General features: G+C 38.4%; 1 protein-coding gene across 11 annotated transcripts in view; it reads left to right on the top strand.

Moving 5' to 3' along the window:
• MITF (melanocyte inducing transcription factor) overlaps positions 1 to 17,880 on the top strand; it is a 218,622-nt gene that overhangs the window by 107,709 nt on the left and 93,033 nt on the right. The window contains exon 1 of one of the 11 annotated variants that reach the window (XM_025984893.2): positions 9,297 to 9,416. The exons of 9 other annotated variants lie outside the window; for them this stretch is intronic. In XM_025984893.2, the coding sequence (XP_025840678.1) occupies positions 9,361 to 9,416 (56 nt within the window). In that variant the 5' untranslated portion in view covers positions 9,297 to 9,360. Of the gene's footprint in view, positions 1 to 9,296; positions 9,417 to 17,880 lie in introns of those variants that run through there. One more of the 11 variants, XM_025984902.2, reaches the window with a different exon arrangement.

Raw genomic sequence — 17,880 nt, 5'->3', positions numbered from 1 at the left:
ACTTTGATTATAGGCAAGACTCCCTAGGGTGTAAATTAGGTACAGAACGCTAATATGTATTGCGTTTATTATGATTGATTGGATTTAATCAACAGACAGGAAGGATTTATGTGCAAATATTATTTTTCTCATTTTAAATCCTGTTTGCTCAGCATAACCGAAACAGGATGTCATTAAAGTAAGCATCAGTACTGAGATGCTTTAGAAGTTTAGGAAATTTGACTAGTGGCACAAATTTAACATAAGGTGATCTATTGAACACAAGTTCTATTTGTTATAGTTTTGCTTATTTAAATGTATGATTTCCTGCTTGACTTATGGGTATATTTATATAGTAAAAATACAAGTTAAAAATATAATTGATATACTGAGTCAGAGGGGAGGGTTCCCTGAGCTACAATTTTTGCCCGTTAGCTAAGACAACCATTGAAAAGGCATGGTTGTCCACTATCAAAAGTTATAGATCATCAACATCTTAGTTTTTGGTTATTCATTAGGAATATATTATTCACAGATATCTCTGCTGGGCCTTTCCTGAGCTTATGAATATATACAATCTGTATAACCTATTTACACATCAATTTTCAAAAGCATCTTTGCTGTTGCCTCTAAATGATAACTTTTATTTGCCATAACTTTTTTTTTTTAATTTTTTTTTTTTATTTATTTATGATAGTCACAGAGAGAGAGAGAGAGAGAGAGGCAGAGACACAGGCAGAGGGAGAAGCAGGCTCCATGCACCGGGAGCCCGACGTGGGATTCGATCCTGGGTCTCCAGGATCGCGCCCCAGGCCAAAGGCAGGTGCCAAACCGCTGCGCCACCCAGGGATCCCTACCATAACTTGTTTTTTGAGGCTCTCCTGGCTGACTTCTCATTCCCTATAGTATTCTGAAATTGAATATCTGTTCCTTGCAGAATGTTAGTTGAGTTGTGATTGTTTTAAGGCACTGTGTTAAGTATTTTTATACCTTACCTCATTTCATCATCACATTAATCTATCAGGTCAATACTCATGTCCCCATTTTACAGATGCAGATTTTGAGACTCAGAAATTTTAATGACGTGCCCTAGGTAAAACTATGAGATCAACACTGTGTGTGTGTGTGTGTGTGTGTGTGTGGTCTATCTTGCACCGCCATGCTGTGTTGTCTCCAATTGAAAAATTGTTCTATTTGTATCCATAGGAGGGACATAGCAACTATTCATTCATTTATAAAATAGTGACCTCTCAGAGTTTTGCTGCCCACAGATAGATAGAAATCACTTTTCTGGGTCCTTACCACATCTTGTACAAATTGGAATTTTCATATTTCACTCTGTTGACTTCCGTATCACCTTCCACCATAGCATGATTGTCCACAAGAAACAGTCTATCTCTACCTTCAGCTCAGTTTTTGGGAATACAAGTATTACATTTACATGAATAGATTAGAAAGTTCAGGTGACAAAATATCGATCCCTTTTCGTCCCCTTTTCTTCCTTCTCTCTGGACCATACAAGATTTAGGTGATTCTTTGAGTTGTTGATATCCTGATACACTTTTTCAGAGACTGAAGCTTGGGAAGGATGGATTCTCCTTCCTTAGCAGCTCGGGTGGTCTGTGGAGGCGATTTCTAATAGCCGAATATTATGTTGTTTTAAAATATTTTAATATCTTCACTCTTGCTTTGAAGAAGAAAGAGGCTGAAGTCCTTAGATGATGGTGACAGTGGTACAGGCTCGTGCTTCAGTCCTCAGCACCCTTAGGAGGATGACAAAGACATCCTGTGTGCTTATTTGCTCTTTAATTACTTTTAAAAAATGACATAATAAAAGAGAAGTCCATATTTTTCTTGTTAAATAAGTTAGGAGTTAACCACTAAAGTTGAGAGGAAAATACCATGATTTTAAATTCCTGAAATGGAAGATTCTTTTTATCGTGAAGTCACATTGTGAGTAACTTTGGGCCCCCACAATGGCGACAGCCTTATCTTTTCCTGTTTATTTACTTAGATAAAGGAAAGTAAATTGCAGTATTACTAAATTTCTCATTTGAAGAAATGCCAGTCAAAGTGGCACAATCTCATTAGTGTTTGCTTCCCGAGCTTCGTGTTGTCTCACGAACTTGGCCTATATTCTAGATTTTGGTCTACTTATTGCAAAATACTCCAGATAACAAAGAAACAGCCTCTGAAGCTCCTTTAATTCAGAAACAAGTATTTCTTTTCAAGTGAACCCCAAGAGAGGGAATATCAGAAAGCTCAAGATAGGGAATTAATCTGTTGTATTGATTATTATATTAAATTAAAGGCCAAACTATTACTTCATGTATTTCTCCCTTCATTAATTGCCTAAAAATTGACTTCAGACAACATTTGAGATGCCTCTTTGTTGATTGTAATTTTATTCTCAGGACAGCTTTTCTAAACAGCCTTAACAAACATTAATTTTTCTCTCTGGATGTTTGCATAGGCATCTCAACAGTTCTTTAATAATGTCAGAGTGATCTTAAATCAAGTTTACCTGGGGTCATCTTGGTCTCGCCTTTTTCTTTTCAACCTTAAAAGGCTTCTTTGTGTATCAGGTACAATGAGCAGTCTTTCAGAAGATGCTGTACCATCATTTTTACAGGGAGATCTGTTCTTGTAGAAGAAAATAGAAACAGGATGAAAGAGATAATCATGATTGAATGGTACCGAAGGGTTATTCCACAGATAGGTAGTCATTAAAAATTGCCTTCAGTCAGACTGTGAGGGTTTGGAATTAGAACTGCTGAACCACATTCTTGTAACTTTGTATCCAAGTACTTATTCATGAAGATTAGCTATGTCCGGTAACTAAAAGCTTCCAAACAGAGTAGATGACCATGCTTCCCATTGGCCTGTTGACCCTTCCTTCCTAGTTAATGAAATGCTTTCAGGTTGTACTTTGGAGGGCCGTTCTTACTGATCTTTTTTCATTTGTCGCTTATTCTTCCTTCCTTCCTACCTTCCTTCCTTCTTTCCATCCATCTAGCCATCCGGCCAGCCAGCAAATATTTTTTGAACATTTACTATATGCCAGACACTGAGAATAAAGTAAATACAAAAGACCCTGCCTTCATCAAGGATGAAAGACAATTAAATAAAATGATTGTAAGTTGGATTGAATACTGTGAAAGAAAGAAGCAAATTTTGGCTTGGAGAGCAAAAACCAGAATTGGGTGTTTTGCTTTTAGGTAGGGAGGGCAGGGAAAATCTCTCTGAGGGGAAAAATGTCAGACTTGTAAAGCCCTCCTCTGAAAGATGAGGAGGAGCCAGCCATGGAGAGTTGTTGGAAGGAAAGGGAGGAGGGCAGTGTCCTCAGTGCCTAGTCTTAGGAGAGGCATGTGTATGGGAATTTAGGTTTCTTTGGGGGTAAGCCCCTAAAAATCAGAGCCCTTTGCTTCTTCACTTTTGTCTTGTACACAGCACTGGGTAGGCACCTCTCACCTGCTGGGCCACTCAATGTTTGTGTTGCAGGGCATTTCAATGCATCTGACTTTTCCGAGAACGGAGCATAATGATATATGGGGAGGAGAGGTGGTGTATTTGTTACTTTAAAGAGTATTTTTTTGGGCAGCCCCGGGTGGCTCAGTGGTTTAGCACTGCCTTCGGCCCAAGGTGTGACCTCGGAGACCTGGGATCGAGTCCCACGTCAGGCTCCCTGCGTGGAGCCTGCTTCTCCCACTCTGCCTGTGTCTCTGCCTGTCTCTGTCTCTCATTAATAAATAAATAAATTAAAACACCTTTTTAAAAAAAATGGTATTTTTTTTGAGTTTCATTATCACTTCACGGTACTCTTTAATTACATCATAGCAAGGCTATCATTGAACATTCAAAGCCTATCCATAGTAATTCCAAGTGAATGCTTTAAAGGATTAAACTCTAGAAGTGAAGACTTTTTGATTCAATGACTAAAGGGTGCTTATCTTTTGGAGTATTTTCCTGCCTCTCTTAGATGATTTACAAAGAGCATATTATATTTAATTGTATATATTATAATATATATTAGTGGTTCCTCAGGCTCACTTCATGTTAGAGTTTTATGAGAATCTTTAAAAAACACAGAATTCCAAACTATAGTCTTGGAGAGTCTCATTCAGTCATTTGTTTGGGGCAAGATCCTTGACATTAAGTGCTCCCAAGTTGACTTTAAGGGAGTAGGGTGGGGAGAAGAGTCCCTACGTGCATCTGATGCATCTGATAGGAAGACAGGCTTGGGAACTATTGGCTGGGATTTTAATGAAACACTTGAAGAGTGATTAAATGCTTCTTATTGGCTGTGGGAGGTACTTCATGCATCAGTGTGATGCTAAGCACAATTGTAAGTCCCCAACTGTGGGGAACTGTTGTAAGTCCAGTGAGCAGAAGTGTGTGTTTACTATAAAGAACAGACTGTCAGAAGAAAAGATAGAAGAAAATGGTATGTTTTGGAGGCATTAAAACATTTGATATCCAAATAAACTGAGAATTCTGACTGTGGTAATGTTCTACTTTTCTTCAGCCGAGTTTTGGACAGGATAACAAGTAAAACCTCTTATCTCTTCTCTCACTATTCAACATAGTGATTGAATTTTTCCTTCTAAAAAGATTCCAAGGCCCAAATTTAGCATCCAAAGAAAAAGTTGGCTGTCACTTGGATGGTTGATAGTTTTAAGTTCCATTTTAGTTAAGGTTATCTTTGGAAAGGTCAGTAAGAATTCTGATGATTCTAGTTGATTTGCTGGAATTTGGGGCAAGGAGTAGTAATTAAGATTTGAAATCCATTGGAATACAGGTAATATTTTTAATCCATATTCAGTGTTTTCTTTTCCTAAATATTTGTTTTCCTCCACTTGCATTTGAAAGTTTGTGTTTAAATTTAGGGTTTGTGTGTATATATATAGATATATAGATATATAGATATAGATGTGTGTGTATGTGTGTGTGTGTGTGTGTGTATATGCATATACATATACATATGTATATGCACTTGGGATACTCTTCTGGATAATATAGACATACACAAGAGAGTTACTTTCATGTTATAGATTAATTAATTTTAAAAATATTTGTTGAACATCAGCTACCTACAGTTTATTCCACTGAGCTCTAGGGACACAGTGGTGAACCAAGCAGACATAGTTCCTGCTGCTCCAGCATTTGTTGAATAATTGGGTGACTGTTTGAGGACTGCTATTTTATTTTGTTTTTAAATTTTTAGCCAAAGTATAATTGACATACAATATTATATTAGTTTCAGATATACAACATAGTGAATTGACAAATACGCTACAGAATGCTCATCATGAAAGTATAGCTACTGTTTGTCACCACACAAAGTTATTACAATATTATTGACATATTCTCTGTGCTGCACTTTCTGTACCCATGTCTTATTTATTTTATAACAGAAAGTTTAATTCCCTTCATCGGTTTTGCCTATTCTCCTACCTATCCACCATCTGGCAACCATCAGCTTGTTTGTGTTAGTTTGTTTTTTAGATCACACATATAAGTGAAATTATGTGCTATTTGTCTTCCACTGACTTATTTCATTTAGCATAATACCCTCTAGGTCCATCTATATTGTCACAAGTGGCAAGATTTCATTATTTTTTATGGCTGAGTAATATTCCTATCTATCTATCTATCTATCTATCTATCTATCTATCTATCATCTATCTACCACATCTTTATCCATTCATCTTTCATTGGGCAGGTAGGATTTCTTATCTTGGCTATTGTAAATAATGCTGTGATAAACATAGGAATACATATATCTTCTTAAGTTAGTGTTTTTGTTTTCCTTGGGTAGATACCCAGAAGTAGAATTACTGGATCATATGGTGGTTCTGTTTTTAATTATTTGAGGAACCTTTGTACTGTTTTCCACAGTGGCTGTTCCAATTTATGTTCCTACCAACAGTGCATAGGGTCCTCTTTTTTTTTTTTTTTTTTTTTTACATCCTTGCCAATACTTGTCATTTCTTGTCTCTTATAACTAACCATTCTGACAGGTGGAGGGGATATCTCAATGTGGTTTTGGTTTGCATTTCCCTGATGATTAGTAATATTGAGCATCTTTTTAGGTGTCTGTTGGCTTCTGTATGTCTTCTTTGGAAAAATGTTTATTTGGGTCCTCTGCCCATTTTTTAATCAGATATTTATTTGTTTTTTATTTATTCATTTATTTTTGGTGTTCAGCAGACCAGTGTTTTAAGGAAACATTGTATTAGTATTAAGGAAACACATGTAATATTTCATGTTTTTTGTAGATAGTGGTATATATGCACATTTAATTCAAGTTTTACTCCATTGGCTGGTGGGCATTTCATTGCTGTGGCCAAGCAGATTTTCCAAGAACACTGGTATAACATAGATTTTTCTAAAGTACCATGAATAGTTGAACACATGCTTCTTAAAAGTAATTTTATTTAAATACTTGTAAATAGTCAATGGACAGCCTTCTTGGGGTGGTGGATTGTCTGGGATGAAAGGTCAGGCGATATCATTGGCTGAACATGCCAGGGGAACATTTAGCACCACTCTGTGTCCCTGCTGGAATGGCTGGAATTGATACCATTGGTTTCATGGTTAACATTTGAGAGCCCACGGAGGATACAGATTTTCCCTGTGTGTAAGCATGTAATAAATCAGGGTTTCAGTTCTAAAACTTCACTGATACCTTGTAACTTAATGCAATTTCAGATAGTGCCCAAAGTGGGAGAGAATCCAGCTCAGTCTTTTAAAAGATAATTCCTTAAATGTCCTGATATGGTAATTTCCTATCCTCTCTATTTTCCTTCATCTTTTGTCTATCCCTCCCTCCCTCCACTCTGTCCTATTTCCCTTGGTTCTCTGGATTAGTCAGTGTGAGTCAAGGATAACAGCCCTAACAACAGTCATAACCATAAGAGCGAGTTTTTTATTGTTATTGTTTTTTTTTTAAAGATTTATTTATTTATTTATTTATTCATGAGAGACACAGAGAAAGAGAGAGGTAGAGACATAGGCAGAGGGAGAAGCAGGCTCCCTGCAGGGAACCTGATGTGGGACTCGATCTCAGATCCCGGGATCATGCCCTGAGCTGAAAGCAGACGCTCAACTGCTGAGCCACCCAGGTGTCCCTAAGAGCTGTTTTTTTTAAAAAACTGTATGCCTAGACTATGCCAAACACATCACCATATTATGTCTTTCAGTTAAAACAGTAACATATGGGATAGACACCATTTCCCTTTCTCAGGTGAAGGATCTGGAGCATAGAAGTTTGGTAAATATGCACAAAGTTACAGATTTATTAAGTGGTGGAATTTCAGCCTGGAAAGTTGACACCAGAACCTGTGTTCTTTATTTTTGTGCCATTTTGTATCAGAGACAGGAGAAGAGAGGTCGGGTAAGTTAGTGAGGGGAATTGTGTAGCATCTTAGTCATCTCTTTACCCCCCTGCCCAGTACAATATCTGGTGTGTAGGAAGTGCTCAATAACTATAGTTAATGAATACAGTTATTGCATTTGGGACCTGTATTCCCTACCTCTCCCTCCTAGTCTTTCTGTTTATTGGTCTTTAGTTTTGCCAGTACTCTGTTCACTTTTCTGTACTTCTCTTCACCCTTTCTACCCTCAGTGCTCCCTACCCCCTATAAACAATTGTTACCTCCTATAGAGACTATTGCAGTAGCCAATCTTGGCCCTCTTTTAGCTGATCTCAATATAGCAGCTGGAAGGAACTTTCTAAAAATTCAAATCTGAGCCCTTTGCTCTCCCATATATAGCCTCTCAATGGTTTCCTTTAACCTTGTATCAAGATCGCCTCCTTCTCCCTGGCTTTCCAGATCCTGTGTGGTCTGGCCCTGGACACTGCTTTGGTCTCATAGATACCACGCTTTTCCCTCCCTCTCTGCCCTCCAGGGATAGTGGATCATTCTAATTCCTGCCTCAGGATTCTTGCATGTATATATTGTTACCACTGCCCAGAAGACTCCTCTTTCCTGTCCACCTTTGCCTCAACTGGTGCCCCCCTCCCTCAGATCTCAGTGCAGAGGTCCCTGCCTGAGAGCAGTCTGTTCTGACCCTTACATTTTAAGCTTTTCTAGCTCCCTGTAGCAGTTATTACTTGTATCATTATCTGTTTGCATGATTATTTAATACGTGTGTCCCACTAGTCCATAAACTCTAAGAGTTTACCAGTGCCTGGGACATAGTAGGTGTCCCCTAAGTATTTATTAAACAAAAGACTGAATGAATGAACAAATGTGCAGACAACAGAAAAAAAAAACCCAAAATAGCTTGCCTGAGGGTTCTGGCTGGAGATTTCCTATTATTAAAGGGAAGTTAAGACAAAGGTAATTTCATTACTTTATGGAATTCGAGTTTGATTATGGCTTGTCAAGATTACATTGTTTTCCAATCATTTACTTTGGAGATAAACTCTTAGGCACAGAGAGGTGAAGTAACTTGCCCCCGGGCACACAGCTAGCTCACGTCACATGCCTTTGTTCTGACCTTTGAATGATGTGTAGAGAGAAACATACATATTTTCATTACTCTGCAGGACGTCTTTGGTGTGCTGAGTCTTGTAGGAGCTCCATCAATATTTGATGATATTGATGTTGTCATGTTGGAATTTAAAAGTGTTGTTGGAGAACATGTGTTGTTATTTTTTTTTCTTCTTGTACACCAGTGTGCCCAGAATTAATTGGGTAACAGTCTAAGAATGCCCAGATATATGGCCTAAAGATGTGTGTGTCCTGAGAGATGGTGCCCACAGTTAGAAGCGGCTTGCATTTGGCTCCCACCCGGACTGGGCAGGGACCACCCTCGTATTCTTGGGGTCCAAAAGTGAGGAATGCTGTCCGTTCTCTAGCCTGCCAGCAGAAGAGCATGTCCAGTTATCAGCTGCAGTTCCAAAAAGGTCTGAGATCTCCCAAACTGAGGACACAAGCAATCCCACAGCCCTCCTGGATTGATTCTGGGAATGTATTGTGTTAAAAATTCACCAGGATGTGAAATTACCTCCCTTTCAAGTTCTCTGCTAAGGCGCAGCCTCTGAAAGCCTCCCAGGTACCTGCACTCAGAGCGCTAAGTGAGCATCCTGAGGTGCTTGCCTGGCTGCTGGGTGAATTGCTGCCCGCCTGGGTTCCTGCATCGCCCCCTGTGCAGTGTGAGGCAGCATTTTTGTCCTGCAGGTACAGTAGGTACTGGATTAAACAGGTCTGCTGTTGCAGACAGACACCAGGCACCGTTCTAGCACGAGCTGTGTTTGGATTGGAGTTTCCAGGGCCTTATCAGGAGCCACCCCTAGTGACACAGCCAGTGCCAGAACTAACTTTGACTTTCACTCTTCGCCAAGGGCTTGCAGAACACCTTAAAGGAAAAAAGATGGAGGCGCTTAGAGTTCAGATGTTCATGCCTTGCTCCTTTGAAAGCTTGTATCTGTAAGTGAAGTTTTATTCTGGAAATAATCCCGGGACCACTTAACAGGAGCTTTTTTTTTTTTTATTCTTCTTCTTTTTTTTTTAAGTGGGAGGCTAGAGAACGGGAAGGTTTTATAGGGAGTTAAAAATACTGGAACTGTTACTTTGTGACTGTGGCTTTAATCAGCTTCAGCTGTAGCCTCTAGTATGTGGCTATGACAAGGATAACAACTAATTTGTGGGGGGAATCAAAATGCTGGCCCATTAGCTTTGTTTTCTGGTTTAAAATTCACTGTTGGTCTTAAATTAATAATGCCAAAAAAAAAATGACCGCTTGAAAAATCTGAGAACAGAGCTTGATTTATGATTATGGGATAGATTGCAGCTTAGCTTTGTCATGAATAGAAAAGGATTTTCTTCAGGAAAACGAGTGAGCTTAGCAGTAACATTTGTCAGAATTGTCCTAATGCAAACACTTTGGATTTTTTTTGCTTTCTCTCCCTCTCTCTTTTTTAACCTGAGGAATTGTAATAGTTACATTTATAAACATCTCATTTGCATGTCTGTATATTGATTTCTTTTTCTCTTTGAGACAAAAACAAAACATCTAAACATCAGAATCATCTGCCTGGCATATCAATGTAGAACAAGTTTGAAATGGGCAGTTTCAAAGAAATGCTGAGAAAGAGAAAGACTAGAGTAGGTGACAGCGCCCCCATACTCCCCTCACCCTTAACATTTACTTTCAATGTTATGTGATAAGATTTGGAAACAATACTAAAAGCTGTGTCCCTCAGTGAATAGGCATTCAAGCAAATCAACTTATGCAAAAGCCACCTCTGGAGCTTAATAATTATTTACTGAACGTTCCTGGGTCATGAGAGAGGTTCTGATTAAGTCAGAAAAGCATTATGTTCAGCAGCTTGTGAAGGTGTGTTTAAAGATGGCAAGAATAATGGAAAAATACCAAATGTAGCAGAACTATTTTTAGAATTTGATTCTTAAAAAATAAATTCCCACAAATTGGAAGTGTGGTTGAAGTTCACAGTGTTCAGTAGGTACCTCTTTAGAAGTTCTCAGACAGGCTTTTAAAAGGATTTCTAATTTCTTGCACTCTTTTTGGTGTATTGAATTTGTTTCCATTGATACTGTTTTCATTCTGTAGGTCATTAAAACAGTTTAATGACTTATCTCTCTGAAATGATAGAGCATTTTATGAACAAAGTTTATGTATTTTAATTACGTATTCAAAATGTCATTGTACTAGAAATGTTATAAATTTTTGCTCCGCAAATCAGATAATAGTTAAGGAGACGATGACTGTTCTGTGTGATTCATACCCAAGAATGTACTCTGTAACTTAACAATTTTTTAATAATAATTTTATGCAAATTAGTGGTCGGCATGCATGGCTAAAACATGCCATTCTGATGCAGCCTAAGGACAGTAACGATGTCACCCTTGAATTTACACCAAAATTAATTCCTAATTTGAACAACTTTTGCTTAATTTATTTTGAATTTCTTTTTCTGGTTAAAGAAAATACTCACCATAGGAGCATGCTTCCCTTGTAAATTCTCAGAATGAAATTCTTAGCACACATCTTTGACAAAACTGTTCAGTGAGCTGTTGCCTATTAACTTCTTTGTGCTTGTTCTTTTAGGGAGGGCACACACTGTGAATTAATTGTTTCTTGTGTATTTTCCTCTAGGAAAGCAAAGGAAAATCATAGCAGAAGGCAACATTCTAAGAGTTTTGGGTTCCTAGAAAATAACCTGTCAGTTTTCACGAGTTTTAAGATATTAAGAAGATGCTCAGAGGATACCAAATCAAGAATTAAAACAGTATAATATAGTATAACTTCTATTTATTGTTCCCATAGTGTGTCAGCCTCCTTTCTAAGTATCATACCTGTATTAACACATTTAATTCTCATAATTGCTTTATGACAAAGGTACTTTTTTCTACCTCCCATTTTGCAGATGAGAAAATTGAGGTTTGGACAGGTGGAAAATCCTGCCTATATCATATAACTGAGAAATGGTAGAGCCAGATTTTCAACCATAGGTATTCTGACTCTGGGGCTTATGCTCTTTTCTGTTGTTATGTTCTGTGGATTTTCATTTAAGATAATGAATTGATGTTTCTTCCTCTGCCTTCTTCTTGAGTGGGTTTCTCCAATGCACGGATTTCTGAATTACTCCAGCTGTTATTCATTTGAGCTTTTGGAGGGGCCACAGTTAGTTCAGTGCCACAGTGTTTGTCTATCGAATGTATTTCCTTATATCCAGTTCACTGTTGATTATAATCATAAGGTAACTATGTGGAGCAAAAGATCTACTAAATACATACGTTGATTATAAGATCTCTTCTGAATTGAGAAATCTTAAAATGTAGAGGGAAAGTTTGTGAGAATTAAATATATTAAGTCTCTAAAGGCCAGAGCTCTTTGGAAAAATATATTCTCTGTCACTGGATAATTCAAGCAAATGGTTTGATGAAAGGTCTTCCAACGCTAAGATTCTTTTTTTTTTTTTTTTTTTTTAAGATTTTATGTATTCATGAGAGAGACACAGAGAGAGAGAGAGAGAGAGAGGCAGGCAGAGACACAGGCAGAGGGAGAAGCAGGCTCCATGCAGGGAGCCTGACGTGGGACTTGATCCAGGGCCTCCAGGATCAGGACCTGGGCTGAAGGCGGCTCTAAACCACTGAGCCACCCAGGCTGCCCTCAACACTAAGATTCTAATATTACCGGATTTTAACAGAGATGAGGTATTTGTTAGGATAGAGACACCAGATTTACTCATTGAACAGGTATTTATTTGATCCTACTGTGTGCCAAGTATTCTTCTGGATGCTGAGGAATCTATATGTGGATAAAACATTAAAAAAAATCCTGGCCTCATGGAGACCAGGTCCCGAAGGGCAATGAACATTTTGGGTTCATCCTTAAGCCTGGGCCTCATCCTTGCAGTCCATGGTGGCTGCTGGACCTCCAACCATTACTGCCAAAGTCTAGGAGACATGATGGTAGAACTTAGACATGAAGCTAACCTAGCTCCTGGAAAGCTGGAAATGTTGTGAGTGGCAGTGGACCAGCTATAGCGAGGAGAAAATAGGAAAAAGAATATTGGATTGAGTTGTAGATTTTGGGCGAAACTTTATTTTTTTCAGAATGACTGATATTTTTTCAAATGTCACAAAAAAACAGCAATGGTCTCCCAGGGTACATCAAACTGCCTTAATCAAATATGGAAAATGACTGGTCTCTTTAAAAACAATATCCAATGTTCATGGTTTTTCAGGGCTTCAGGGATCATTTGATTCAGATGCTCAATGTCATCCAAAGCTTGGCTCCTTTACTTTTCCTTCTTCTCCATCCTCTCTTTCTTCTTTCCATTTACATTACTGTTTCACCTTGTTGGGTTTTCTTTTCAGTTGGCCCAGAAAATTACAGACTTATATCCTACAATCTTTCCAAATCTTTGCTTAAGGAGAATTTTTTTACCCCAGTAGTTGTACTCAAAGGCATAGGACTGACTCTTACTGGACCATCTTAGAGCACCAGCCCATTTGGTGGATATGCTAATTGGCTGATCCTGGGTTGTGTTTCTATATCTGGAGTTAGTGGCACATCCTAACTTCATGTGCTGAAAGTGAGGAGCCTGGTCTTTCAAGGTGAAATCAGGATACTTTACCAAAGAAGTGAGGCAGGATGCTGGGCTGCTCCTGAAGCCATCATTTGTATTTTTATCTTCATTTCCACACAGCACTGCAAACTTTGCATCTCAGTAGCTATGTCCTAGATGTGCATCAAGAAAGTTCTTCCTTTTGTAGATGTAGTATCATGCCATGCCATATAAATTACTTGTGCCTTATAGGGGATGAGTTTTTCAGAGCATTTTAAAACATGGCAGCTAGGTGTGAATGGGATTCTATCGTTGGACAGAGTAAGCAAGAATTCCATAGTGTGGTCTAGTGGAAGGAAGCTTGATATGGAAGAAAGCTTGAGTGTGGTGTACTTTAACTTTATTGGCTTTATAAACTTTCGATGGCCTGGCTCTCAGAGGCAATTTCCTGAAGGAAATTAAGTGTTAAGATTATGCCAGTCCATAGTGGCATCTGTGGAAAATGGAGAACCTTTGTGGTCACAAAATGAGGAAATAGCCTCTTTGTATCATTCAGCTTCATCTTTTCATAAGAGCTGCCATTCTCTGTAGTTAGAGTGTGTAGAAGTGAGAAACTCTGGGAGTGGGGAAGATAACCAACTTAAAAAAAGTAAATCTGATGATGAAAATTGCCTGCAAGAACATTGGTCATATATTACAGAGGCCTTTTGAACATTTTTGGTCATCCTTCCTCATTAAAGAAATTTTTTTCAAGAAAACTCTCAACATATTTTTATTTTATTTATAAATTATAAACATGTTATAGTATTTATGTATTCTACACATTATTTTATATTACATATTATAATTATATTACATTATATAACATGTACAATATTATACTAATATTACATGTATTACCTTATACAACCAGCACAAAAATAGAAAATAAAAATGATGGATAAGATATATATAAAGAAATGTTCTAATCTTTTCTTCCTGAGCCCTAGAATATCATTTCTTGAACCCTCTTTTGAAGAATATTGATATACTGGGAGTCTAATCAATTACTGAGATTATTCTTACTGATACCTGCTGGAGGTCCAGCTTAAAGAATGAATATTAGTCCTGAGTCGATGCAGAGTCTCTAGTTTTTAACCAATGAATTAGGTAAATTAGGTGTTGAAAAGTAAAGATTTCAGATTTTAACTTGTATGTGGTTAGTGGTGATTCTTTTGGAATGTTTTCCTCCTTTCATACAATGAAAGGTACAGGGCCTCAAAGTGCAGGAGTGCTGTCTGCTTAGGACACCGTGATCTCCCTTACATCTAGCAGATCCTGGCCTTTGGGAAGCATCCAAATATTTGGTGAAGGAAAGGAGAGGAGAAAGACAAGCTGTACTTTGCAGTCCTTTTTATTCTCTTTGTGCCAGAAACCTGTAGTATGTATTGTCTGAGCTGGTAATAATGTTACCAGAAAAATTTTGGCAGGTTTTCTTTCTTTTTTTTTTTTCCTTGACCACTAAAACCCAGAGTCGATGATGACAGAAGTCCAAAAGATCTCAGTTTTTGAAGCTGAACTATGAACTGTGGTACTCTCACATGTACACGGGTTATAGCCTTAGATGTTTCAAAGTACAAGTAACGGTATCTTTTCTTACTGGTGATTGGTTCTACCATATATGGTGAAAAGATCATTCTTAGGCTTAACAGAGTGAGTACTTGAGAAGGAATGGGAAGGTTAAGATAATGGAAGGGCTGATGGTCCTGAAGTATTGAACACCCAGATTATCATTTAAAAAAAAGATAAATCCATTGACCAACTTACGTCAGTGATCTGTGTACTTGGAATCACAGAAGATTCTTAAGAATTTCTTTTTGCTGATACAACTGTTTCGAGGGGCAGTTTCTATAAATTCAGCCTTTTGGTTCCTTTTTCTTATGATAAAGTAGTTGTGTTGTAACCATAAACATCCACTGGCACTTTCTGGACAGATGTTTTTATTTGTTGGGTTTTATAGCCCATTTGGCAGGAGTGAGTAGTTCCCATTTCATTCCATTCCACATGTTGAAATCAATGTAATAAAGACTTCAGAGGTCTTGGCAGGCTTGCTGGAGGTGAGGAATGGAATGAATTTCCTCAAATGTGGAAGAAAGTGTTCTCATTTAAGAATCAGAGATGTGAGTTCCAGTCCCTATTAAACTCCTTAGGTATTTTACTCTTAGTTTCTGAACATGGTCAGGCATCAGAGTCAGCTGCAGAATTTTTGTAGACATAATGATTCCTGAGCCTCACCTTACCTGAAATTAGAATTCCCAGTGATGGTGGCTGGAACAGAGTCCTCAGCTAATTTTGTGGCAGCTACTCTTACATTTGGAAACTCCTGCGCCTTAACCTATGACCTGGCTTTCTCACTTGTGTGCTTTCTTGTGTCTCCACTGTGTATTTGAAGCTTAGCCATTGTGCTTTCCTGGACACTATTATATTATACTCCAGTGCAGGCAAATGCTAGGCATCCAGCTCTATCAACTTAATGATATTAATGAAGATTAATTTTCCCAGAAAAATGCTAAGATTTTTACCTTACAGCTCATGAGAACATCTCCCGCCACGCCTGCAAAACTTTGTTTTGTTTTCTGAATTAAATAGGGATTCCCTAAATCTCAAGAGACAGATCTGCTGTCGTCCCAACTTGTATACGGGCTTATACAAAATTGCTTCTTTGCATCAAAAAGGAAGTTGCAAGTTTATGATTTAGTATTTCTTCTACTCTTAATTTTTGAACTCTGCTCCACTTTACTGGACTATGTTCCAGTTGTGCTAATTTTATTTACATCTATTGCAGATTTTAATCCTCATCACAATGTTGACAGGCAGATGTACCAAACAGTCTTTATAAATAAGGAAAAATGAAACTCAAAGAGATCAGCTAACTTGGCCATGGTCACAGGTTAGCCAGTGGCAGAGCTGGACTCTGCCTTGAGGAATTGAAAAGAGGAAACACAGGGAAAAGTGTGTCATTTCTTTCAGCCTAGAGACATCCTTCAACTGACATCCGGTTTCTTGCCTTGGCTGACCATGATATGGAGACCAAACTGGACCATTAGGTCTATTAAAGAGATATTGACATCACTGTCAAAGATGAGGAGTGGGGCAGCCTGCGTGGCTCAGAGGTTTAGCGCTGCCTTTAGCCCAGGGCATGATCCTGGAGACATGGGATCGAGTCCCACGTCGGGCTCCCTGCATGGAGCCTGCTTCTCCCTCTGCCTTTGTCTCTGCCTGTGTCTCTCTGTGTGTCTCTCATGAATAAATAAATAAAATCTGAAGAAAAAAAAAGAAAGATGAGGGGTGACTAGGCTGATGTCATTTAGATTTCATGTAGTTTCTGATATGTTGAAGTGATTGATGAAAGCAACAGAATTGACTTTTTTTTTTTTTTTAAGATTTTATTTTTTCATGAAAGACAGAGAGAGAGAGAGGCAGAGGGAGAAGCAGGGCTCCATGCAGGGAGCCCGACGTGGGACTCGATCCTGGGCTCCAGGATCCCGCCCTGGGCCGAAGGCAGGCGCTAAACCGCTGAGCTACCCAGGGATCCCTGAATTGACTGTTTGAATTTAGGAATATATGAGCTACTTTGGAGCACATGTCCACATACTTGCACCATCATAGAGAAGAGGGAGGCTCTGAAGGTTAAAATACAAATTCATCTATGGAGGGGGGAATTCAGTCCCATGTGTGGCTGCGTGGTGTCCATCTAACAGCTGCTGTGTTGCGGACTTTAACTTACATAATGTTTGTGCACTCAGTCACAGCAGTGCATTAGGGAGGTGGGGTTTGGAGAGGATCAGAAGAGTTGAATGGCTCATTAAAGATTAGGCTGCTCAGCAGTGACTGAGCTAGAACTTGAGTTCAGTTGATGGCCTTCTTCCATGTAATCACTGTGGAGAAATTTGCAGCTCTCAGGGAATTCGTGTGTTGGGCTCCAGTACTTTGGGTCAATGCTAGTAATGGCATTTGCCTTTCCTTCATTTGGCTTTAAAAGGAGGATTTTTTACAGTGAGGGATACACCTTCCCATGTGGAACTATTTAAGGGTCAGATAATCTGGATAATTGACTTAATTTTAAGGCATCTCAGAAAAATGTTTGTGATCATGGCTTTAAACTCTGTGAGATTAGAAACCAGGTAGGTATCTCCAGCACCTGGCACAGAGAGAGCACTCACTGAGTAGTTGTTGAATAAATGACCTTTACATAATCTGATTAAAAGGAATCAGACTCACAGAATTAGGATTACCTAATGCAGATTGAGCTTCATGGGCCCCCATGAGTTCAGTTACCTTTTAAAATTCAATTCATTTGGACAGCTCTCCTTGCTTATCTTTAGTGACGAAAGCATCAGGTCCTCATTTTAAAAACAAGCTTTTGTAGCCACGTGTAGTGCTCTCACATAAACCATGACTTTGAGTTTAAAACCTGATGCTCATTAGTCCTGCTAACATTTTGAAGGGTAGATATCTTTATTTTTGTCTGTAATTGCAGATTCAATTATTTCTAAGAGACAGGGGTCTTTAAAAAATGCAAAGTAAAGCTGAAGATCTGGGAGTCCTCTTTAACAATGTAGAAAGACCCCGCAGGGAGTGTGTGCAGTGAAGTGACTGCGGTCTTCCTTTTGAATTTTTTTTGAGACGATTTATTAAAATAATTTCATTTAGCTAAGCTCTGCTACGTTTTCTTTATTGGAGTTTCAATTTATTTATATGTGTATACTGTATAAATATGCATATTTTTTCTGATGGGAAATGCTTTAAATGGTATCGTCATGAACTTAAAGTCTGAAGCCTTAGTGTGGTTGATAACCGGTAATTTTAATTTAAGA

Source organism: Vulpes vulpes, chromosome 9 (genome assembly GCF_048418805.1).
Source record: "Vulpes vulpes isolate BD-2025 chromosome 9, VulVul3, whole genome shotgun sequence".
NCBI classification, from domain to species: domain Eukaryota; kingdom Metazoa; phylum Chordata; class Mammalia; order Carnivora; family Canidae; genus Vulpes; species Vulpes vulpes.
Note: the sequence above shows the minus strand (reverse complement) of the source record. Positions and strands in the feature narration are given on the sequence as shown.